This window comes from Gossypium hirsutum, chromosome A07 (genome assembly GCF_007990345.1).
Source record: "Gossypium hirsutum isolate 1008001.06 chromosome A07, Gossypium_hirsutum_v2.1, whole genome shotgun sequence".
In the NCBI taxonomy this organism is placed as follows: domain Eukaryota; kingdom Viridiplantae; phylum Streptophyta; class Magnoliopsida; order Malvales; family Malvaceae; genus Gossypium; species Gossypium hirsutum.
The window spans coordinates 50130141-50155936 of record NC_053430.1 but is presented as its reverse complement, the minus strand read 5'-3'; the positions used below and the strand labels follow the sequence as shown (position 1 = coordinate 50155936).

The following is a 25796-nucleotide window of genomic DNA, read 5'->3' as shown; positions in this document are numbered from 1 at the left end:
CAACTTCTGAGTAGAATAGCTTTACACTACTCCTTTCCTTGAGATCGTGAATTTTCAGTATCACTTGGCAGTACTCCTTATGGTTTTGGTGTTAATCTTTGGCAATTTGCCCTACTTGATTCTCTAAAGCTCTTAAAGATGCAGCTTGACTTTAGATGATAACATCATTCTTTGTCATGTATTCCTTCAATAAATCTTCCATCGATGAATAACTCGAGGCTGGATTTTGCTGCACATTTTGTCATGGTATAAGGTGATTGTATTAGGTGATGCACCCGCAGCATTCTGTCGAATAACATTGCTAGAATTTCCTCCCCTGGAATACTCCAACTGAAGTTAAGATGTTGCTTCCACTCCAGATTATATGTGTTGGAATATGGGTTGTTTTTGTTGCGATTGAAATCTCCCATATAATAAAATGAGGCTGGATTTTATGGGCATTCATCAAAAACATGATCTTCTCCACAATAAACATATGCTAACTCAGCTGCTTTCATTTCCTGCACTGCAGCTAGTCTTTTCAGTGTTTTAATCATATTCGTTAAAAATGATACTTGAGTTGTTAGGGAAGTGATCGTATCAAGTTCCATTGCTCCAGCAACTCTTCGTCCGGCCCCTACTTTGGTAGTGAGGTATTGATAATCATTTTTTGCTATCCTTTCTATAATTTTATAAGCTTCATTGTAAGATTTATTGAGCCAAGTCACATTGGCAGATTCATCAACCACCATCATTGTATGCAAATTCAATCTATTATAAAATATTTCCATTTGTATCTAATGTTGGAAACCATGCATCGGGCATTTTCTGATTAACTCCTTGAATCATTCCCATGCTTCATATAATATTTCATCCTCAAATTTCCGAAAAGATGTATAATCATTCCTTAGTTTGACATTCATTTTTAGAGGATTAAATCTCAGTAGAAACCTCTGACAATGTTTATTCCAAGATGTCACGGTACCAAATGGTAATGCATTTAACCATGCTCTGACATGATCTCGCAACGAATAAGGGAATGACTTCAGTTTCGGGGCATATTCAGGAACACCCTATTGCCTGAATGAATCAAAAACTTCCGAAAAAAGCCTTAAATGCAACCTTGGGTCCTCAATAGGCAACCCACTAAATTTCGCCACTGTTTGTAACATTTGAAACATTACCAACTTTAACTCGAAATGCTGAGCCTGAATATACGGCTTCTTTCTTTCTCTGATGGGTCTGTCTCTGTCATCTATTATTTAAGGAATATCAGCATCCCTTCTTTCTTGATGTAATTGCTCTTCTCTAACTTGATCATTTCTAATTATTTCCATTTCTCGCAATTCTTTTCTCTTTCTTCTTAAGGTTCTCCCAATTTTTGGATCAAAGAGTACTTTTCAATTGTTGGAGTAATTCTACTCTTGCACAAACAAAATAAAATCCTGAAAAAAAGATCAAAACAACTAATTAAGCTAAACAAACAAAATTAAAGAGGTAATAACACACCAAATATTTCATCAAAATTTTGTCGATCCTCGATAATTGCGTAAAAAACTTGTCGCATGTGACTGTGTAATGCGAATGTGCAAGTATACATGTCAAATCACGTAATAAAATGATGAGTGAGTATCATCTCCACAGGGATCGGAATTGACTGAAATAATTAGTTATGCTATTACTATGAAACTAACTAATTGAACTCAGTAAAAGGGACAAGTGAATAATTGCTAAAGAGATGAAATGAAGGATTAAGAAAATCAATTATGACTAAAAATATGCTATAGCAATTAAAATGTTGTGGCAATTCCAAAAAGTAAGAGGGAAAGAGAGTGTACTATTGGATGATAAAGGCTGAAAATATTTGGGTTTATTTCTATAACATAATAATGTCATGGCAAAATCTTGATCCTTCTACTGCTCAGGGAATCATTATTGCAGTCTACTTCTTTTGAAAGACAAACTTTGAGATATCATTCTGAGTTGTTGTATGTCTACAAACTCAAGAATGATATCTAGATTTTTCTCTCTTTCCATGTACAGGTTGCAACTTCTATGTCTAGAGTGCTATAGTTATTCTTTCGAATACTTGCCTTTATCAACCATTATAATTCAATCTAATTTATCTTTTTAGATTTAAATTAAATCTAATAACATGCTACATAGTCATCTATGCCTAGAGCTTGCATGCATGCATTAAAAATAATCTCAAATCGAATGAAACAGTATTCAACTCAAAATCAAACCATGGGCATTAAAAGTTAATAAAAATTCACACAAAATAATTCCAACCCAAAGAAAATTATCTCATAGGTTGAACATTAGAATTCATACTAGAACCATTCAACGTCATTGTTTAAATTCACAAATCACAATCTCATATAAAAAATAAAGGCAAAACTGCAGAAAGCTTTTACTACTCTAGCTTTCACTATAATAATGAGAATTGATACAAAACTCAGGGTAGATTTCTTTTCCCCTTCCTTGAATCTGTAAGTCCAATGCTCTGTAAGTTGCTACCATTTTCACTCTCCCTCTGAGAATACACGAGAAAATGATTCAGAGAGATAGAAACCGTTATTCTCTCTTTTTCTCTCTCTATGATACTCATATTTTCTCTTTTTTCTCTTCTTATTTATAGGGTAGGTCCCTCCCTCTCAGCACATACCTTTTGCTTCCTCTTTTTCAGGGTGATTTATCTGGTACAAGTACAACTGGTTGAGAGTGATGTGAACTGAGTGCTGCATCATCTTCCTGGAATTGCCATGGCATTTTTTTTGGCAATCTAACCAACATTTTATCATGGCAATATTTCACTTCATTTATTTTCCTACCCTTTTTCTTTTTTTTTTCTTCATTTTGCACTTGCTGCCAACTACAAACAACAGCTTTCTTCCCCAATAATTGATGTAACAAATAATAATATGTATAGTACAATCCAAGCTTTATTATGTAATGTCCTAAAAATATCTAAGAATTCAAACATATTTACTTAATTACAAACAATTAATCTAATCTAGAGGCTTCAAATATAACTCTTTTCAAGAGTTATGCAACCATATTCCCATTAGTTTTGAACTAAGTATATGTTAATATGAGACATGATGATTTTGGTATTTCCAGGTGGCTATAAATTGGTTTTGGTGCTATGGGTCGAAAGGACTATATATATATATATAGAAGAAGCATTCTTCTCCGATGATATGATTCTTTTATTTTTCTTTGCATCTTTTCTATGGTTTCCATGGAAAAGAGAAAGATTATGGAACGTTTGTGCATGATAGGGTGAGACTGAGGTTTAAGTCTCAAAAATTGGAAATCTTGCATGTTGGTAAGTTTTCTAATCTTTTTGCCTTAGCAGATTCAAGAAAAAAAAGATAGTTAAGGATTTTAGTTAACTATGGTTTTTAATGGTCTTAGTTGGATTCTGATATAGTTTTTAGTTAACTATGTATGTGTTCTGTGTCATTAACATTGAATATGATGAATAGGTGTTCTACAAATGGTGAATCCAGTTATGGTGAAGTGTTGATGTCTTATGTGTGCATGTAGTGTTGACATGCAAATACTCTTGGTTATGAGTCTGATCATTATGAATAAATGATATGTTTGGCGTGGTATATGTTGCATAATAAGATGCAATTGTATGGTACTGGGTTTTTTATGTTAAGTAAATAAAAGGCACGATATGATGTTGTGTTGTGAATTGAATTGATATAAATGATTGGTAGTAAATGTAATTATGTTCCATAATGGTATGATCGACGTGTTATATGTCGTGTAATAAACAGTATTTGTTGGTGAATTATTGTATATGTTATGTATGATATTTATGTGGCTTTGTACAGGTTCGAATTGCCATACACGGGATTACATATGCATTTTATTTATGTGGCTTTGAAGGAGGTTCAGTTGGACTGAGCCAGGAAAGGATATTAAATGATATAGAGACTCAATAAGCACCTTTATATGGGAGTCCCTTATGTAGGACGTGTAAGAGCCTTTTATGGGATGTTTTAGAGCCCCCCGGGGAACATATGAGAGCCTTTACTATGACAAATGGAAGTCTACGACCATAGAACTACCGTAAATGTGCATGTCCGTTAAGACGATCTAATGTCGAAGTCCATTTTGTGAAATGTACCATCCAACCTGTCCATTTGATAGGGATGAGCAAACTTTCTTTATTAAGCTGCAAGAATGTTTCCCTTATGGATCTAGGAGGATCACAATAATAGTTAGAGTTCGGTAGGATAAACCACTATTAAAAGTTCGTAATAGTAATTATTTGCCAAAAAATAGTTTTAAATGCATATTTGCAGTCACTAGTGCAAGGAGTGTTACAGAAATTAGAGATGGATTATCTTTTACAAGCAGTTTCAAGTAAGAGTTTGGGAGGATTTCCCTCTCGAGGGAATAGATGCAAAAGGAGCCACAAAGGCAATTTAAGAGAATAAAGTTAATAAGTGAAAACCACCAAGAAATTATTTCTTGTGACAATGAGAATGGCATATAACCCCAACATAGTCACGGTGTGCAAACGAGACAATGTTGTGTTAGTAAGGTATGGAAACTCATAAAGTTCTTCGGAACTTAGTTGTGTTGTTATATTGTAGCTAAATAAGGAATTGTGAATGTAACGCCCTAAAATTCTTAGATTTAAATTTCTAAATCACGTCATGTAAAATAATCTATTTCAGTGGATAGTTGTTCTATTTATGTGCTTGAAGTTTTGTGTTCGAATCTTTTCCCTTGAATTTTTTAATTTTATCTCAACCCTTGACTTAGCCTTTCTACCTTGACTTTAAATTTTGTGTATTTATGGACAAGAATGAGAATGTTGGTGAGGCATTAACTTACCCAGAGGTCTCATGTTCGAATCTGTTGTGCATAAAGGCAGACTTTTTTTTACTTCTCCCTAAGCGTGCCACCCATGTGGTTAGTAGTTGAGTTAAATTCAAACTTTGTAAAATCTTATAAGTGGTTAATTAATGGGATTTGGTGGCATATAGGTAGTTTTTTTCCTTTTTTTAATTACAAAAAAACCTCTCCCTAAAAATCTCCCTCAACCATTCACTTTCTCTATTTCTCCCTTTCTCTCACGTTCTATTTTTTGTTCTTTTCCCTAATCCTCTTTTCTTTTCTTTTCGAATCTCTATCACAAAATTCTTCATATCGTTTTGCTCATTCACTTCTTTACTTCTACGTTTGATTTTGATTTTCATCATTGTGATCAAGGCACTTCAATTTAGTACAGGTTTGTTTTCATAAGTATTTTTGGTTTATTTTTTCTTTAGTGATATGACACGAAGTGTGTGGATTAGTTTACAAATTTCAATTTATTTGTTTTTGAATCTATTTAGGTGAATATCAGGTGACAAAGATTCCTCTGACGATCTAGGTGTCGGTAGAAGTTGTTGTTTCTTTCAAAGGTAAGTGACTAATGCTCTATTTAAGGTCGAATATTGGTATTAAGGTTGAATAGTTAGTGCTTGTAGCAAAAAAAAGTGTTCGAATTTTAGTATATTACTGTTAATTTGGTTTTTTTGAATACTATTTTAGGGACTGGAATTGTGTCATTACTTCACTATTCAGAATCAATCAGGTGTGTATCTTCAATCCCGAAAATCAGTGAATGGTGCAAAGTCAAAAACCACACGGTTGTGTTCCAGGCCATGTGTGCCAAAAGACCATGTGGACCACACAATGTGTGGGCCCATTTTCAGTAAAATTTAGTTAGGGTTGTGTTTGATGTACGTTTTAAGGTTAGCCACTTTGTAAGGTCTGTTATGTGATTTGTATGACTTCTATATATGAAATCTGTGATATTGATATTGATATTGTATATGTAACGTTTGAAGCAAGTCAGTAATGTAAGTTTTGCATCTAATATGTAATTTGAGAAATATCTTAGAGCATGATTCATTTGCAAGCATTTGTGTATGTATTATGTTTAAGTATGTGCATTGGGGTAGGATCATTATGTGATGGAAGAAGTGTAGGCAGTTTAATGATCTGCCCTATCTGGTTGTTTAACAACATATCTATTATGATGGCTTGACCACACTTGTCTGACTCGGGCGGATTACTACATTATTTCTGGCAGCCTTGTCTGGCCATTTTGTATAGTGACTTACGATGACTTATTTGGTGTGTGGGGTTGGATGGGTATTTATTACCTTAATTGGTGTGTAAGGATGAACGAAGATAGCCTGTAGCGGATGGGGGTAGGATTTGTGTCTGTATTTGTATCTGTATATGTATCTAATATGTGAAATATGTTGCATTACATGATATGCCATGCCATTTGTATCTAATCTGTCTACCATGTTGCATCGTGAGATATGTCATGTTTGTAGCTGTTCGATTCATGATTTCTGTATGTAAGGGTTAAGTTGCACACTAAGCTTTGTAAGCCCACCTAATTATTTTTCTTCTCAAGTAATCAGGAAACTTAAGATCAGACAGTGTGCAGAAGCTCGGGTTGGATTCTCAGTAATACAATGGTTTTTAAGAGTCTTATTGTTTAATATGGACTTTTTAGACAATTGGTACTTTTGGACTTATTTTTCGATTTTTGGTTTATTTTGTTAGACTTTTTGATATAGTTAGCATCGTTAAACTATAAAATTGTGCGATTTCACAAACTAGAACCACGATTTTTCAAAATTAACAACTTAGAAATTTCTACTGTAAAATAAAGTAACCACTTAAATGTTTTCTGTAAAATAAATATCTTCAACAAGAAATTTTCTAAAAACTTGTAAGAGATTTGCCAAATTAATATTTTCGAAACCCCAACTTTTCAAGTTAAAAAGAAATTTAGAGTTTTAAATGAGATTGTGTAACTTCTCAAGATTCGGCCATAACATCTAGGCTGGGTGTGGGATGTTTTAGTGAAAGTTTGAGAAGGGACCAAGCTAGAGTTTACTATGCAACGGCATATTTGTTTCTTAGTTGTAGCTTGCACACAACGGGGCAACCCAGAGGCGGAGTCTCAAGGTCTTTGTTGTAAATGAAACTAGGTAGTCAAAATATTAAGTGATCATTTTAAATAAGTGAAGTTTACTTGGTAAAACTATTGTATATTCACTTAAAATTTTATTAACGACATAGATTCATTTAATTCTTGAATTTACTTGGCAGCAATATCAATTGTGTTATTGTTTTCACTATTTTATTTTTGCAGATAATAAAATTTGAAAGTATACGTGAAATTGAGTAATTTGGAATGTAGTATTCTATAATTCGAATCCAATGATTGGGTCAAGTATGGGGTGTTACAGACTTATAAGTAAATAATTAGCCATTATTTAGGCTCATTTCAGCAAGCACATTATTTTGCATATAAAAATGATTTTCATATCACCAATCAAATGAGATTGTAACAGCCCGGTTTTAGCTAAATCGGAACAGTAGTTTCAGAACCACAAATCTAAGGTCAGAAAATTATTTTAAAATTATTTTATGTGTTTACAACATGTGAATATGTACGTGTGAAAGTTTCGTGTACTAATTTTCTCGTTTAAGTGGTTAATTTGAGATAAAGGACTTAATCGCGTAAAATGCAAAAGTGGCGTGCTATAAGTTAAAAGTGTTTATTTGCTATGATTTGTTATTTATGAGGTCCTTATGATGTTATTAACCCATTGAAAATGTTAATGGACATTAATGGGAATTATATCATGAATTTTTTGTGGTATTATTTAAGGTTAAATTTATAATTTGGCAATTAAGATTAATTGAATATAACAAAGTTAAAATTTGACATTTTATCATCTTTTTCAACCGAATATGAAGTGAAGAAGAAACCATTTTAGGGCTTTGATATTCGGCGAGGATAATCTTTGATTAAGGTATGCTCTTTGCTCGGTTTTTGATGATTTCTACGTTTTTGTGATCGTTGCTTTGAGTACTAGCTAGCTCGTACCTTAATTTCTGAATTTTTTGGTGATTTTGAAAGTTTCCATTGATGATTTCATGTGTTTTTTAATGTTTGATGATGAATTATTAAAGTTTGATGATAGATATCTATGTTTTGTAAAGTGATTTTTAGTGGAAATGCTTAAATAGGATTAAATTGTGAAAAGTCTAAATTGAAAGGGTTAAATTGTAAAATAAATAAAAATAATGGGCTTCTAGGGACCTATAGAGAATTCGGCTAAGCATGAGTTTTGTCAAATTTTATGAATTTTGTGTATTTATGAAATAGGGACTAAATTGAATAAATGTGTAATTTTAAGGGATAAAGTGTAAAAATGCCCAAATATGTTTTTTAGGATGAAATTGAATGTGTTGATGAATAAAAGGGTTAATTTTGAATGTATATAGATCAAGAACGAAAGAAATCAGATTTAGATCGGAGGAAAACAAAAGTTATCGAATAGTCAACCCATCCGTTTATTCTGATTACGAGGTAAATTCATATACAAATGAATGCTTTTAAATTGAATTATATGTGCTTACTGCCATTAAATTATTATAAATGTTGAATGAGCACTTACGAGCAAGAATCGACAGAGTTTCGACATCTGAAAGTCCGGTACGAACCTTAGGAATAGTATAGGATACAGATGTCATGACATTAGGTTATCGAGATGTGATTACATGTAAAACCATGTCTGGGACATTGGCATTGTATTGAGATTAAGTGTAAAACCATGTCTGGGACATTGGCGTCGTTAATAGATTTTGTGTAAGACCCTGTCTGGGACAGTGGCATCGATATGTGTTAACATTTAAGACCATATCTGGGATATGGCATTGCACGAGCTTATGTGATTTCTAAGTATCCTTAACGATTCTAAACGGTTCAACGGGCAAAGTCAATTTGAGAAAGAATATGTGAATGAGCTAAGTGATTCAGTATGTACGAAATTCATATGAGCTTTGAGAAGAGAAGGTAATTGATGAATCGATATGTTTGAGAAGTATAAATTAATTAATAGAAAGGTTTGTGATCTTGAAGGTGTATTAAATTGTGCTTTTTTATATCTAGTTTAATTGATGGTAATGATATTGATTCATAAAATGATTTATTTGTATATGGCTTAATAAGCTTTTAAAGCTTACTTTGTGTGTTCTTTCCATGCTTTTATAGATTATCGAAGCTAGCTCGAACTCGAGGATCGTTGGGAATACGTCATCACACTATCAACTTCTTGTTGGTATTTTTGAAGCTTTTTATATATGGTATATGGCATGTATAGGCTAGTGTCATTTTGGTATGTTTTGGAACTCTGAATTTAGCCATGTGAATTGGCTTGTAAATGGTGTTGTTGTTAAAGTTGAACTTGACTTATGTTATGAGTTAATATGTGATATGTTATGCATTTATGATGCCTTATGTTTTGGTAGATATGATATGGTTATTTTGATGGGTTGATGAATAAGTATTTAGTGAATTGTTAATGATGTGTTATGCTTGAGAAATGGTCAATTTTGGTATAATTTAATATGAAGTTTGGATGCCATTTTGGATTAGTAATTGCTTGATGATTTGGGGTGTGTTTAAATGTGGATATTAGTTAAAGTATCAATTTGATTTGGCATGTTTTTGGTTGTGTAATTGAGTAGTGAAAAAGATGATGTATAAATGGCATGAAATGTATATGAAATTGCATGTTTTGAATGCCTATATATGTGATGAAATGATACCAAATTTGGTTACTTTGTGTACTTGAGATTAGGGTGGCAAATTGGCTTTGCAAATGGCCTATTTTTGCTCATACTGGTAGAGACACGGGCATGTGTCTCAGCCGTGTGCCACACACGGTCATGTTACACGGCCGTGTGTCCCTTTGGATACCCTTCGAATTAAAGTCAGTATACCCTACAGTTTTGACACGGCCTAGACACATGGGCGTATGGTTGGCCGTGTGACCCAAGTCAGTAACCCTTTTAGATTTCACACGGCCTGGCACATGTCCGTGTCCTCAGCTGTGTGGTGCAAGTCAGTATGTATGCCCTGTTTTCACACGGTCTATGACACGGGTGTGTTTGGTAGCCGTGTGAAGCACACGGCCTGTTCACACGGGCGTGTGACCCTTATATCTTTGAAATTTTCTATGTTTCCCAAAGTTTGTGAATGTTATCGGTTTAGTCCTGAACCTCTTCTAAGCATGTTTTAAGGTATCATAGGACCTTACAAGAGACAATGTGATTGATATGAATAGATTTTGGTTATGAATGTATGTATGTGAATTGTGTGTGATTTTCGGTAATGCCTCGTAACCTTATTCTAACGTCAGATATGGGTTAAGGGTGTTACATTTAATTGGTATCAGAACTACAGATTAGTCGATTTTAGGACTAACGTAGCATGTGAGAGTCTAGCTATACATACCATATATATAAACTATGATAGTGTGATGATTCCTGACAGTTAAAATGTGTTTATCATATGGTAAATGGATCCCCGTCAAGCTGTAGCTGATGATGTGGAAAGTAATGCACCTGCTCCTGCTCAAAGGGCAGCGCCGACTGATTCTAGGCCGCTTACGAGTAGGCACAAGGGAGAGGCTAAGCAAGCCTTCTTCTAGATGATGAATGAGTGGTTCACTCAGTATATTAGAACTAATCTGGCTGCTCCACAACCTTCACCCCCACATAATCCTCCACAAGTTCCTGTCATGCCACAAGTTGTGAATACGATTCAATTGAGTAAGCCTCCGGTTGATAAAATTATAAAATATGGGGCTGAAGAGTTTCGTGCTACTACTGATGATGATATTGAGAGAGCTGAGTTTTGGCTCAAGAATAGGATACGAGTGTTTGATGAAATGTCGTAAGGACTGATAATCTTGTTGTATGTTCTGTTCTTGTGCGCTAAGGGAGACTCTAGAGACGTCTAACACCTCCCGTTTTACTTAGGAGTTGAATGTGTACTGGGATTCCGCTGTAAGTAAACTTTTTCTCGTTTCGTGTAGGGAGTCAAAGGTTTCGATAGAATTTGATTGTCAATACTTGTGGTTTTGCGAATGTAATGTTGAATTGAGTGTTCGAAACTTATTTTAGGCTTAAAAGTTGCAATTGGGTGCTTCTACAGTGTCAGATAACAAATGGGTATTGAAACCCCTTTATTTTTCTACGTTTTTCTTTGTAAAAAACGGGGCTTTCGATGGCACAAGGCTGCCATACAGGCATGTGTGCAGGCTATATGGGTCACACAGCCATATGAGAGCCCGTGTGGGGGATCGTGTAACTCCTTGAGTTTGAATTTGGGGTCACACGGACGTGTGTTAAATCGTGTGTGAGAAACGATGTGCAGAAGTCACATGGGTAGGACATACGAGCGTGTCCAAGCTGTGTAACTCATTGAGTTCAGATTTGAAATCACATGGGTAGGGGACACGGGCGTCTGTCCATATCGTGTAACTCTTTGAGTTCAGATTTAGAGTTATACGGGCAAGGGACACGGGCGTGCTGAGCTGTGTGAGGTACATGGGCGAGTGCCCAAGCCACGTGACACACTAATATCTGACACATGCACCTAATCGTATTTGTGTTATACGTAGAACTGTACTCATCTACTATGTACCAGGTCTATGTGTCTAGATCTGTTTTAGGTTGTAAATCTTACTGAGGATATTGAAGTGTTATTTGAATATTCAATAATATTTGAGTTCTTGCACATGGGCTAGTCTGTTTATGTTAAGTTGTACAATGCAACACACTAACTACTTGAATAAATTTCAGGAAACTTTTAGAAATAAGCAGCTGGCAGACGTGGGACTCGGTCATCTATCATATTTATATACGTGTGTGAACCTATGTTTTAATTTTTTATTTTTTAATTTCTAGAATTTGACTATGTTCCAGATATTGGATGTTTTTATAACTTAACACTGGTGAAAGGCTCGCTTTAAGTATGACTGTGTTCTGGTAAGACAACATAATATTCTAAACTTAGCCTTCTCATCTAAGCTAGGTTTAAGGTGTTACCGGCACCACAATTCAAATACATACTTTCAACTCATAAGTATGTACTACTACTAGTATCAAAGCTTACCATTTCATACAAATTCAACTACATCCACTTATGCTTTAACTAGTACTAAGCATGCATATCTCAAATGGTTACTCCACACAACAACATCATGCATAACAAGTTTTACAATGTGAGTATTTATGAACCATTACAAATAAAATTCAAATCCTCCTATTACATGCCATATAAGCCAAGTTTGTATTCAAAATCTACCAAAATCTACCAAAAGGATCTCCCGATTTCCACAAAACACTATCTACAAGGAAACAAAACAAAGTAAGCTTCCATAAAGCTTAGTAAGTTCAACAATTAAAATGACAAAGCTTATTGAATTAAACATAATAATTCAAATAACAAGATTAATAGAAAGAGTTCATGTCAATCGTAGATAACAACAGGTGAGTAATACTTAAATAAGGATTCGATTATTCATTTTTGATTCATAAAGCTATCAGGAGTTTATGAGCAAACTTTTCACAATTCAATAACAATTCGTTTTCCCTAGAACATTGCCTGGTCAATGATATATGGATATGAGTACACAGTTAACCATCCAGAAACACACCAACCCTCATGCAAGCCAATCCAACCGTTAACATGCCTCGGCACTAAGTGCATAGCCTGTAGACTAACATCCACCCTCAGTAACATGCCAGAAAACACTGTAATATAACATGATAGTCCGTAACAAATGCAAGACTTCGATATATTTAGTGAATAGGAAATATAAATGAATCATCATATTATTTCATATCAATCTCGTACAACGCGCATTATAACCTATTGGCTTGCCAATCGTACTTTATCGTACGTTCATCCGACATAGGAGTTCACATTATAAATCAACGGTATATACAAATCATATATATAATTCTCCTTACCTTAGCCTTGACTATATTAAACTAACATTCACAAATTAATTTTACAAGATAAGCATAAAAAATGAATTAAATTAAACGAACGAACTTACCCGACTAAACTATAGTAATGACAAAAGTTTAGGAACTATTCAACAACTTTCTCTTTTCCTTGATTTTCAACTCATTCTTGATCTAGAATAATAATTTCATTCAATTAACCAGTTCCAACAGAAAAGTTAACTCATGTTATGCTAATAAGTCATTTTATGCATTTTTTTACAAAATTACCCCTAATATTTTACCTTTTATGCGATTTAGTCCCTAAGTTCAAAACTTGCAATTTAACCAATTCACTAAATCCCAACTTAGCCTAACTATTGAGGACCTCACTACAATCCAAATTTACTATTAATTCACAACAAGTACAAGTAATTTTACTATTTTCACATTTTAGTCCTTAAACGTTAAAATTACTAAAAACAACTTTACAAAATAGTCTTATTTAACAACCAAGCTTAATAATCTACTATAGAACTTCAAGAATATACTAAAATAATCAATGACATATTCCTTTAACATTTGATTCTTTTACAAATTAATCCTCGATTTAGCTAGATCAAGCTAATACGAGTTCAAAAACATAAAAATTAATAAAAACATGCAAGATTTACCTACCAAATCAAACAACCCTAAATGACCGAAAGCTTGCTTCTCCCTTGGAAATGGAGTTTTGTTTTGGATGAAAGAAATAACGAAGATGTTACCTTTTAATTTTTGTTAGCTTTTATTTTACTTAATTGATTTGTCTAATTACTAAATTAACTTTTAATTTCTAATGAAATTTCAACTTCAAACTAACCTAAACCGTCCAATAAAATCTTAAATGGTATATTTACCATTTAAAACCCTTACAATACCTTTCTTATGCCATTTAACACATTCCACTAATAGAAACAAACTTTTATAGGTTTTACAATTTAGTCCTTTTTACTTAATTAACTATCCAAACGATAAAATTTCCTAACCAAATTTTTAATACGGCACTAATGACCTTGTAAAATTTAAGTAATTAATATTTATGGGTTGATACATTAAAGTCGTGGTCCTAAAACCACTATTTCTAACATCATTGAAAAATGGGTTGTTACACCAATGAAGCAGCACATGTGCTAGAAGCAAAAGGTCACCAATATGATGGCCCAATTTACTGGATAGAAGAATTCCTAAAGGAAGTGGAAAGATTCATCGTCGGGGATAGAAGGGGTTTATGAAGGGAGATCGATGTTGAAGGTTTGAGTCTAAAAATGGGTTTGATGTGTAACAACCCGATTTTGGGCATAGTCGGAATAGTGGTTTCGAGACCACAAATTTGAAGTCGAGAAAATTATTTTATTAATTTTTTTTGGGTTATAGCCTGATTATAAGGGTGTATGAAAATTTTGGTGAAGTAATTTTAGCGTTTGAGGGCTTAATTTCGAAAAATGACTAAATCGCATAAAGTGCAAAAGTCCTATTTTAATAGCTAAAGGTGCCAAATAGCTAGAGAACTAAATGGAGGGTCTTTAAAAGACAATTAGACCCTAATATAGTGCATGTCCGGCCATAGGAGACAATTTGGTCAAAAAGTCCAAGTTTGGTAGGTTTGGTGGCTAATTTGACTAAAATAGAAATGAAATAAGAAAAAGATGATATCACATTCTCATCTTCTTCACTACCACCAATTTTTTAGCCATTTTAAAGGGTTTTGAGCTTTAAAAATTTCAGCAACTTGTTCCTCTTGCAAGTAAGTGATTTACATACTTTTTGTTGATGATTTTTACATTTTTTGACCCCTTGAAGCATAAGCTTTCTATTAAGGGGACTATTTTCCAAAATGGTTGAGGTTTTAGGGTTTTTCCATGAAATCATGTGTATTTTTCTGAAATTTTATGGAAGAATATGAGTATTAGATGTGTAATAAACAACTTTTGTGAAGGGATTTCTCATGAAAACCCTAATATGGACTATTTTGCATAAGTTAAAAATTTGATGATAAATGTGTGAGATAGTGGAAATTTTGTATTTTACATAAGAGTAAAAGGGCTTCGGCTAGGCTTTTGATATTAGGAAAGTCGAAAAAATTGATTTTCGGACCTAGGGGTAAAATGGTCATTTTACAAAAGTCTAGGGGCAAAATGGTCATTTTGCCCAAGTATAGATTATTGAGTGCCTAGATCGATAAAGTGATTAAATTTGTGAATTTTTGTTATTATAGATCAAGAAATTCAAACTTCGAACTTAGACCGAGGGAAGGCCAAGCAAATTGATTTGACTGACTAGACACTATATTTTGTAACCGAGGTAAGTTGTATGCAATAATACAACTACATTGTCATTATATGTGATAAGTTAATTTAGCACGAATTACTTGATTTTGGAAATGAGAATGCATGATGATAATATAAATAGTAGAATTCTCGTTTGAACAATAAGAAATAAATCAGGTATTCATGTCATGACATATAGGTTATTGTGAGCTAGTGTAAGACATGTTTGGGACATGCATCGGCCATATTACTAGAGCTAGTGTAAGACCATGTCTGGGACATGGCATCGGCATTGATACGAGAACTAGTGTAAGACATGTCTGGGACATGCATCAGCCTCGAGACGTAAGCCAATGTAAGACATGTCTGAGACATGCATCAACTACGAGTTGAGCTAGTGTAAGACCATGTCCTAGACATGGCATCGACATCCTACCCCATATTGAGGCTCATTGAATATCCTGTAGTGTTCCGAATGGTTCAACGATGAGAGTTATGGTTTAAAATCAAGAGAAAAGTATAACCGTGTTGTGAGTGATACAGGTACCTATTCAATCTGTGTGAGACGTGAGTTCAATATATATTATATGATGAGTATTGGATTGTGATGAGTAAGTTGTGTTTATGCCTAATTATATCAAAAGCATGTTGATGAATGGTATAGTTGTTGCTATGTGTTTGCATACTTCTTACTAAGCTTTATGCTTACTCCCTCTCTTCTCTATTTTCTTATAGTGTCACCTAAATAGCTCCAGGATCAACAGACGTCGGAGGCCACGATCACACTATCATTCGAAGCACTCGGTAGAGTTAGATTTCTTGTTTTTGTGTATGGCATATATAGGGCTAGAATTTAATGTTTTGTGTCATTGAGAAATAGCCAAATGTGTTGGCTTGGGATAAATACATTTATTTTGTATAAGGCCATGGATAATAGTCAATGCTCATTTTGATACCTATATAGAAGATATTATTTTCATGGATGAGTAAAACGCACAAATAAAATGTTGTCCATCATGGTTAGTTTGGCTATATGATGTGCCCTTGTTTGGTAGAGATTAATTTTATGCAGGTTATGTAAATAAGAGTGGCAAAGAGGCTTGGTAAATAGCTTTATTTTGTCAACACAGATAGGCACACGAGCGTGTGTCTAGGCCGTGTGTGACACATGGTCCACCATATAGGCTTGTGGTCTGGCCGTGTGTCCCCTGCACGTAAAATTTGCAAGTCGGTATGCATGGTAGTAAACGCACGGGCAGAGACACGCCCGTGTGTCTCAGCCGTGTGAAAAGCACGGCCTAGCACACGGGTGTATGTCTTGGCCGTTTGACCCTTAATAATTGCTGACGTTAGAAACAAAATTTCTAGGTTTTTTCACACGGGCTAGGACACAGATGTGTCATGGCCATGTGAGGGACACGGGCCAGGAACACGGGTGTGTGTCAGGCCATGCGAAAACCCGTGTAGGTGTGAATTTAGAATTAATTCCACACATGTGAGGGACACGAGCTTGTCCTTGTATTGCTTAGGCCGTGTGAGTCACATGGGCCAACAGCACGACCATGTCGAATTGGTCACACGGGCGTGTTGCCCCTCCCACACGGGCGTATGCCCCTGTGGCTAGTCACATTTTTCAAGGTTCGTGGTAAGACCTGAATCATTCCCAAATGGTTTTAAATGAATGTTTAGAGCCTAGTAGGCCTTTATTATGAAGTTTTTGATTTAGAGTGGAAAAGTTTTAAGTTTGACCAAATTTTGATGACTATGAAATGTGTGAATGTATGTGACCGAGTTAGGTAACACCTCGTATTCTGTCCCGGCGTAGGGTATAGGTGTGGGGTGTTACATGATATGGGTTATATTCCGATGAATTCAGGGAACATAGAGGGGCTGGGTAATAGAATTTGAGAAATAAGCCAAACACTTGGTTGAAATCCAACAATAATTTGGATCTGGTACTGATGCATGAAAGGGGAATTTTTTCTAAAGAAAATTGTAAGATTTTTTAAGAGATTGTTTAGGATTAGTTTTCTTAGCATTAAAAGTTGTGTGTGTTTATCAGTTTTCTTAGGGATTAAGCGTTCATTTAAAGTTTTTCTATTTCTTAAGAACTACCTGAAGCACTGTATAAACGTGCAATAATGACTTGGCATGTGTAAAAGCCACGACAGAATAGGGTTTTAGGAATTTTTTCAATTTTCAACATATTAAATGAATTAATAACTTTTGTTTCCAGAAAAAATAATATTAATATTAAAAAGAAAATTATAAAATGGAAAAGAAAATTGTTATAAATTTTAAACATTACATAACAAACCAAACCAATATGGAGTAAACCTATAAAAGAGTTAGGGTATTTGTCCAAATTCAAAAGTTGGTTTGAAATTTAGGAAGGTTTGCACAAAAAGATGAAGATAAAAAAAATTGTATAAGATAATAGGCCTGATTTTATTTTTGAGTTGGAACTTGGACAAAATCTTTTTGGCCCGAGTCTGACCCAATTATATAGATCTACAAATATATTAATAATATCTATAATCGGCAAATAAAAATCTAATTCAATTATGAGATATGGTGTAGTAGTAATTCACCTCATCTCTTAATTATGTAATCAGGAGTGTAATCTTTACTCAAGAGGCTAACTATTTACCTCTTTAGAGAATACCCAAACCAGAGAATTAGTAACTAACCAATTCTCTTTTTATCTTAAAATCTAACCCACAAGCTCTTAAAACTTACATCCATTCTTATCTCAAAAACCTAGTTACCAAAACAAATAAATAAACACTAATTGGTCACATATATCCTAAACAAATCTTGTCGCTGCCTCACATTCATTTCTTTAAGCCTTCAACTTAATCCAGATTGTCTGTTACACTGGACGCCCAATTATTTCTTTCAGTATATAAATTTGGGAGGGCCAAGACAGGCCGTAATTGGAAAACTAATGAGCATATTTTGAGAAAAATAAAATAAATAGGAATTTTTGGAAAACTGTTGAATATCAGGTGTAAAATGGAATAATACCCAACAGAACTGAAAATATTCAATTTTAGTGAACCAAAAAAGTCAATAAATCTCAAAAACCCCGCCAATTACGCAGCTAGTCAATAAATCTCAAAACCCGATGAAATATGAGCAGTAAAACCCCCGCCAGTTACGCAGCTAGTCCGTGGCTTGATATTTTCTACTCCTTCCCATTTAAAACCCACTTCACATTTGAGACACCAAAGCAGCCGTGTGAAACTATAGCTACGAGCTATCAAAGCTATTTGGCTGTTAGGAAACTAACGAGAAAACAAGTGCGTGCAAAACAATAAACTGAAAGACTCATCATTGATCAGAAATTTGCACAGCTTATAGCAGTGGTTGGTAACACTATAACTGAAGTTAACAACCCCAACAGACTTAACTGATCTCTTAGTTAAAGCTAAGCTGAGCTGCTTGGGGAATGGGTGGGCGGGAAGAAGAGGAGGGAGGTGAGGAATACTTGTTCAAGATTGTGCTTATAGGCGAATCTGCTGTGGGGAAATCCAATCTTCTCTCACGTTTTGCTAGAAATGAGTTTGACAACAACTCCAAGGCTACCATTGGAGTAGAGTTTCAGACCCAAGTGGTTGAAATCGATGGCAAAGAAATTAAAGCTCAGATCTGGGATACTGCTGGCCAAGAAAGGTTTAGAGCTGTTACTTCTGCTTACTATAGAGGAGCTGTTGGCGCTCTTATTGTTTATGATATTACTAGAAGGAGTAGCTTTGATAGCATTAAGCGTTGGCTTGATGAACTTTCCAGTAAGTTTGTTTCTTTATTCCATTTTCTCCATTTTTGTAATTAATCTTTAACCTGATTGTAATTAATCATTGCAGCCCATTGTGATACAGCTGTGGCAAGAATGGTGGTAGGTAACAAATGTGATTTGGAGAATATTAGAGATGTGAGTGTGGAGGAAGGCAAAAGCCTTGCTGAAGAAGAAGACTTATTCTTCATGGAGACATCTGCCCTCGAATCGACCAATGTTCAGACTGCTTTCGAGGTTGTTATCCGAGAAATCTACAACAATGTATGCCGAAAAGCCCTGAATTCCGAGGCATATAAGGCGGAGTTGTCTGTTAATCGAGTAAACCTTGTCAAGGATGGGGCTAACACACCCAAGGAGGGCTTCTCCTGCTGTGCAAGATAAATATACACCACAATCTTCAACTTCCAGTTCTATTCTACACTCTTCCCTGGTGGCGGGGTTGGTGCTTATTTTTGATCTTGAGATGTTTACGAAATAAGACTGCATTTGCATTCTTAGATGTACTATTCCCATTATTTTATCATTCTGTGAAGTTGTTTCACAATTCTGGAATTCATCCCTCTACTACAGAGTGGGGTTTCAAAGAATATGATAAAGATGTTAAATGAAGATGAAGGTGTCATGGGGTTGCTATTTCATTATTTAAGGTGGCAAAGTTTGACGCCATCAATTTATTTTCTCAAAGTCCTGAGAAAAAGCCAAATCATGTTAGAGTCTTAAGATTTTAAATTTTAAAATTTCCATAGCTATAGCAAAATAGAATTTGACCTCACAATAAATTTACTTTGTTATATCAAGAAATTATATTTATTTTTGAAAAATGTGTTTTTGGATAATAATAATAATAAGTGTTTTTCTAATCATAAACAATCTTTTTTTGAAATTTAATGTGCTTTCTAAATCTAAAAAATATTTCAAGTGTTTTTTGAACTCAAACGATTGTATATGTAATAACATAATATTTAAATTACCTATTATATATATTGACATGCGACAACACAATCTTTTATATAATTATTTTTATTTTAAATTAATAAAATATATTAATTTAAAATTATAATTCACCATTTCATGTTTTTAATTAATAGTAGATAATTTAAAATTATAATCACCAACTTTTATTTTTAAATTACTAGAATACAATCCACGTTTATCCTTTATATATAAACATTTAAAAAAACATAAAAAATAATCCACTATATAAAAAATAATATCACACATATATACATGAATATGTGTTCATAGACCGGGCTCAATCAAAATTTTAGGCCTATTTGTTAGGCCATGGGTCTAGTTCAGCTTAAAAATTGAGCTTAATTTTTTACCCAATCTTGAATCAAATAAAAATGCTAAAATCTGGGCTTGACTCAGCCCGTCCGTATTAATTTTTTATATTATTTTTTATAAAAAATATAATACATCAAAAATACTAAAAATATTAAAATAAATATTTTCTACCAAATTGAAAATAAATTTTTAAAATATATATATATACTTAAATAACACTAAGATATATGCAACTTAACAAGCAAATGTCTCTAAAATAATAACAAAATTAATAATAAAACAAGAGTTATACAATATCCAAATAATAATAACAAAATAGTAGTAACATAATTATGAAATAATAGCAAAATTGTGAAAAAAAGAAAAGAAAATAGCAACAAAATAATTTTTCTTTAAAAAAAGGAAAAAGAGCTGCAATTTTTTTTTTGCATATTCAGGCCGAGCTCGAGTAAAAAAAGTCTTACATGAGTCTCGACCTGTTTTTTAAACGGGCTTTATTTTTTGTTAGAATATATTTTTCAAGCTTATATTTTTACTCAAAATATCACTTAAGTTTGTTAAGTTTGAATTATATATTAATATTAAAATATCAACAATTACATAATATATCTTGCTTCCACCTAAAGTGATATATATATATAAGTCAATCAAGTTTTAGTTTAATTGGTATTGATATTATTGTCAGTGTAGAAAGACATGAGTTGGAGTACACTGAATCGCATTATCTTTCTATAGGCATTATATCAAAAATAGTAGATATCATAATAAAAAATTATAATAAGATTAATGTTAAAAAAATACATGAAAATTCACAATTCTTTCAACATCTCGAATTTGAGTTAATAAAGGCCATTGATTTTAAATTTGGGTTTCATTTTGAAACTCTTGTATTATTGTAGGCGATAAGAGCATTACCAATTAATTGCTAAATCACAACAATATTAATTAAATGATAATTCTTAAAAGAATTTTAACATATAATTTTTTTATATTTTTTAAAAATCTGTTTAATAAATATCTATATTTTCAGTTAATTTATTTAAAATTTAAATACAATGTTAAAAAATAACTTAAAAATTAAAAAATATAAAAATTAAAACTATTTTTATAAATTTTTTACACTTATTTTAAAAATAAAACATATTTTACTGAATTATGTTTAAAAGTTAACTAACATAACACACGAGTTAAAAAATGTACTTTTAAAACCATACAATAAGGTAATTTAACTCTCTTAGTATTCTTTTCAATATTATTAATTAAAAATGCATTTCCTATAATCCAAATTAAATTATATTAGAAAGTATCTAAATTAGAACTTTTAAATATTATAAAATTGATTAAAAATAAATATGTTTTCAATCATAGTTTTATAATAAGCTTTTAAAAACATTTTTTTTCTGAAAAAAGTGTAAATAATTTTCCAACAGTTTTGTCTTTTTTTTTAATAATTGTACATGGATATTTATTAAAGCTGATTATGGGTCGAGTCGAGTTCGAGCTAGGTTGAATAAAAAATTTAAGCCCAGACCCGGCCTGAAAAATGAGCCTAAAATTTCACTTAAGCCCGGCTTAGATAGAAATGCTAAAACCGAGCCGACCTGGTCTGCCCGTATTAAATTTTTTATATAAAAATAAATTAAAAAAATATACTACATCAAATACACTAAAAACATTAAAATAAATATTTCCCAACAAATGAAAAAAAAACTTAAATAATACTAAGATAGGTGCAACTTAGCAAATACATATCTCTAAAATAGTAAGAAAATTAATAATAAAACAAGAGTTATATAATATTCAAACAATAATAACAAAATAGTAGCAATATAATAGCAAGATGATAGTAAAACGATAGCAAAATAATGAAAAAAGTAAAAAAAAAAATATTTTTTTTTAGAAATTCTGGTCGGGTCATGCTTGAGAAAAAAAAAAGCTTAGTCGAGGCCTGACCTTTTTAGAAGATAAGCTTTATTTTTTGTCCAAGTCCATTTTCTAAACCTATATTTTTGCTCAAACTCTCTCACTTTTCAAGCGATCCTTCGGGTCGGGCTACCCGATTAGGTCTAATATTTGCTCCCTTTTTAAAAATATGTTTGTAAATGTATAATATTTTTAAATTTAAAATTTTAACAAATGATTTTCTAAAAGTAAAATTGAAATATGAGTTTATTTTCCAAGTTGTTTAAAATAATTCAATTTACAATTTTACATAATAAATCACAGTAAGCCTTAAAATCATTTAAAAAGTACTTTTAAGTTTTTCATTATTTTTACAAATATGTTTTAATTTTGTAACCATATTATTAACGAAAGATTATAAAAATTTAAGAAATAATTAAATATAATTTAATAATATATACAATCAATCTGTGCATCACACGAGTAAAGAAAACTAGTACAATTTTATAACATATATATTTAAATTTGTAATGATTATTTGTTAAATATTTAAAATATAATTTATATATATATTCAAATTAAATTTTAAAAATTATTAATATTAATTGCTTTAAAATATTTAAAATATATATTTTATAATCAAAATATTAATAATGAGTTAGAATAAATTATTTTTATATTATTATTCAAATATCATAATATTAATGAACTTAAACATTATTTAAATATATATTTTACTTCATAAAATTAAAAATTTATTTCTCAACAAGTATTTTTTTAACAAAAATACTAAAAAAATTTCACAACACTTGAAAAAGAAAAGCAATATTAAACTTTATTAAATGAAGAAGATAACAAAATGAGGGTGTACTCAACTTTAGGTTGAGATGACATTGGATATTAAATGTTTTAATCTTTTAATATATGATTTTAACTTTTTTTAATTGAAAATTGAAAATTATAATTTAATAATAAAATTATTTAAATTTTACCTTTAAAAAATAGAAATATTGGTATAACTTACATATATATTACTATTTTATGACGACTAATGTTTAGAGTTTTGGATCCATCCTAATAAAATTTAGATTTTTCTGGAAAAAAAAAAGGAAAATCTAAAAAGCAATTTGATCCATGAACACCTTTTGCCCTCTAATACAAAGTGTTATTATAAGTGTAATCCTAAAAATCACATAAAAAGGAGTAAGGAAATTAAACCGAAGATCCACATTCCCGCATTAACCCTGGATCCATGTCCCGAATATTTTCTAGAAAGTTGTAGTTTTGGAAAAGGCTCAAGCTCAGGGGGTGTGGAAATCGAACTTACGGTCTCCACCAAGTTTAATTCTCCCATTGAACCCAGATTAGCTTTACCAAGCTCGTGCTTCATCAATTGACCATTAGACACCGCCGCTCCTACCTGCCAAACTTGGTTCAACTTTTTGGCACCGGCCGGGATTTTCAAAGAACAATATATAACCATCTTCCCGTCGTTGGCAACCCTAGCTTCCAGGTCCCATATCTCAAAAGATAGCTTCCCTTCAACAATAGAGCTGTAAGAGCTTATGTTGTAGGTTTTAGCTACCACGAAGCCTTTGTCTTTGAATGCAACGAGGGCTTGAGAACCAACCATGCCTATTCCCATGGGGTTGATGGCCCAAGCGATCCAACCATTGGTGTCGGACGGAGTGGCTGAAAACGCAATGGAAAGGGAGGAGTTGATGACATTGTAGGTGAAATGTAGGGTGGAGTTAAACGTTGGGAGTTGGATGCAATTGGCGTATTCTTTATTGCTATTGCGAATTTTTAATGATGAACAAACCAATGATTGTGTGGGTGAGATTAAAATGACGCAATAAGAAAACAATAGAATCCAAGATGGAGAAAAGAGAAACCCCATTTTTAATTTTGGCTTTTGATTACTTCGGTAAGAGAGAATATAAAGGGGAGAATGGAGCTGTGTATTATGATTTTTAAGAGGAATATATATACTAATTCGGTTAAATTTTAATTAATCGATTAAAATAAACAATCATGATTTTGTTAACCAAAATTTATTGAATTAACTATTATAGTTAAGAGATGAGTTGTTTTAGAATTCTATTTAAGTTTGAAAATGTTATTTTAATATTATTATAGCTATATTATGCTTTTATTTTGTAGTTTGGTTGGTTGTATAATTGATTGTTAGTTTGTTTTGGTATTTTGATGGAATATGCATATTTAATTTTGTTGTTAGGTAGTATATATTGCATATTTGTAAACATTTTGTTAAAACAAAATATACTTGTAGATAATACATTTTTTTGTTGAAGACAAGAATTTAATATTGTTTCCAGGTATTGAACTCTTTATTTTTTAAGGCCAAGCTGTTTTCACCTGCACACAGTTTCAATGCATTTTACTCTCAAAATTTCAACCACACCACTTGAAAATGTTGCATACCTCGTAAATGTGCACCAAGTTATGCAATTTTACTCTTTTTTTCTACAGTAATACAGTCCTGAGCTCTAGCCACCTATTTAAAGGACTTAAGAGTTTTTTTTTTTTTACTTTAACATTAATGAATTTCATATTATTTATTGATATGTGTAAGTGGGAAATTTATTTTTCGAAATATGTTGTTTGGAAGGTTACTTTGATATTCATAGGTGTTGAATTCTATAGAAAATTAGGTGTTGAGTTCTATAGAAAATTTTGATCTGTAAATTTTTTATTGTCCCAATGGGTTCTAAGTATTCTATATAATAATTATATAATAATTAAAATTCCTCGATCCCAAGTGGTGTTGAGTTCAAGGTTACAATTGGAGTTAAGGGATGTTCAAACTTTAAATATTTTACTTAAACTTAATACAACAAGTGTGTGAATCTCAACATATATGGTTGTTGATTTTGCAAGTATTTAATATTTCACAGGTAACCATAAACCTAATCCAAATAAATGCATAAACATGACACCCTCAGTCATTGAGTTCATGGATGTCATCAATATTCATTGTTTACCGTAAACATAATCCTAATAAATTCATTTAAACAACTCAACACATGTTGTCAAGTTTAAAGTTGTAACACCCCTTACCCGGTCCAGTCGTCAGACCTAAATTACAGGATGTTACCACACGAGGCTCACATAACTTACACATACTTGACACATACATGGTGGACCATGCCGTAGACTAATATGTCGCAGACTGATCCTGAAGGTAGTAGACTAATATGTCGCAGACTGATCCTGAAGGTAGTCCAATTGCGTATTAGATAGCAGATGGCTAAGCTACGAACTATCCCCCAAACACAAATATTATGGAAAGTAAGGCAGACATCTAATTTTGTAATTTTCTAAGGACATCGAAATGGAAAAATATTTTGCGAATATCCCACACTGTGATAGGTCCAACAGAACTTATAATGCATAACATAATATAACTTATGTTCATTTTATTTACATACATTAAGAGGGTCCCAAATAATCACTTTCAAAATTTAACATATTTGTTTACAAAATAACCAACTATTTATATGCATGCCATTTAGATCAAACCAGATCAAATAAAAAGTCTACCACAACTCAAGGCGGATAGTGTGAACTTCTTGTTATCTGATTGAAATGTTTTGAACGTTCAAAATCTACAAGATAAAAGCAACCTAGGCGTAAGTATTAAGAATACTCAG

General features: G+C 32.5%; 2 protein-coding genes and 1 non-coding gene across 4 annotated transcripts; 2 read left to right on the top strand and 1 right to left on the bottom strand.

The window, feature by feature from the left end:
* Nucleotides 1-786: 786 nt before the first annotated feature.
* LOC121204113 (small nucleolar RNA R71) lies at nucleotides 787-893 on the top strand. The gene has a single exon (XR_005899041.1). It is a non-coding gene; the product is annotated as a small nucleolar RNA R71 (small nucleolar RNA).
* Nucleotides 894-18373: 17480 nt separating this feature from the next.
* On the top strand, nucleotides 18374-19542 carry LOC107956833 (ras-related protein RABA5b). Of its 2 annotated transcripts, none has more exons than XM_016892336.2 (2): nucleotides 18374-18925; nucleotides 19016-19542. In XM_016892336.2, exons 1-2 carry the CDS (start codon nucleotides 18586-18588, stop codon nucleotides 19312-19314), a joined length of 639 nt encoding a protein of 212 aa, XP_016747825.1. In that variant the 5' UTR covers nucleotides 18374-18585; the 3' UTR covers nucleotides 19315-19542. The 2 variants fall into 2 exon arrangements, with proteins under 2 accessions (XP_016747825.1, XP_016747824.1); XM_016892335.2 differs by having other exon boundaries at nucleotides 19001-19542.
* Nucleotides 19543-23311: 3769 nt separating this feature from the next.
* LOC107956831 (auxin-induced in root cultures protein 12) lies at nucleotides 23312-24022 on the bottom strand. Its single transcript, XM_016892334.2, has one exon. It carries the CDS (start codon nucleotides 24020-24022, stop codon nucleotides 23312-23314), a length of 711 nt encoding a protein of 236 aa, XP_016747823.1.
* Between the last annotated feature and the right edge of the window lie 1774 nt (nucleotides 24023-25796).

Bases quoted from the DNA above. Each gene is read 5' to 3' on its own strand.
- LOC107956833 (XM_016892335.2), top strand. From the start codon at position 18,586: ATGGGTGGGCGGGAAGAAGAGGAGGGAGGTGAGGAATACTTGTTCAAG. The intron at 18,926-19,000 runs GTAAGTTTGTTT...TAATCATTGCAG, and splicing joins TTGGCTTGATGAACTTTCCA to CCCATTGTGATACAGCTGTG.
- LOC107956831 (XM_016892334.2), bottom strand. From the start codon at position 24,022: ATGGGGTTTCTCTTTTCTCCATCTTGGATTCTATTGTTTTCTTATTGC.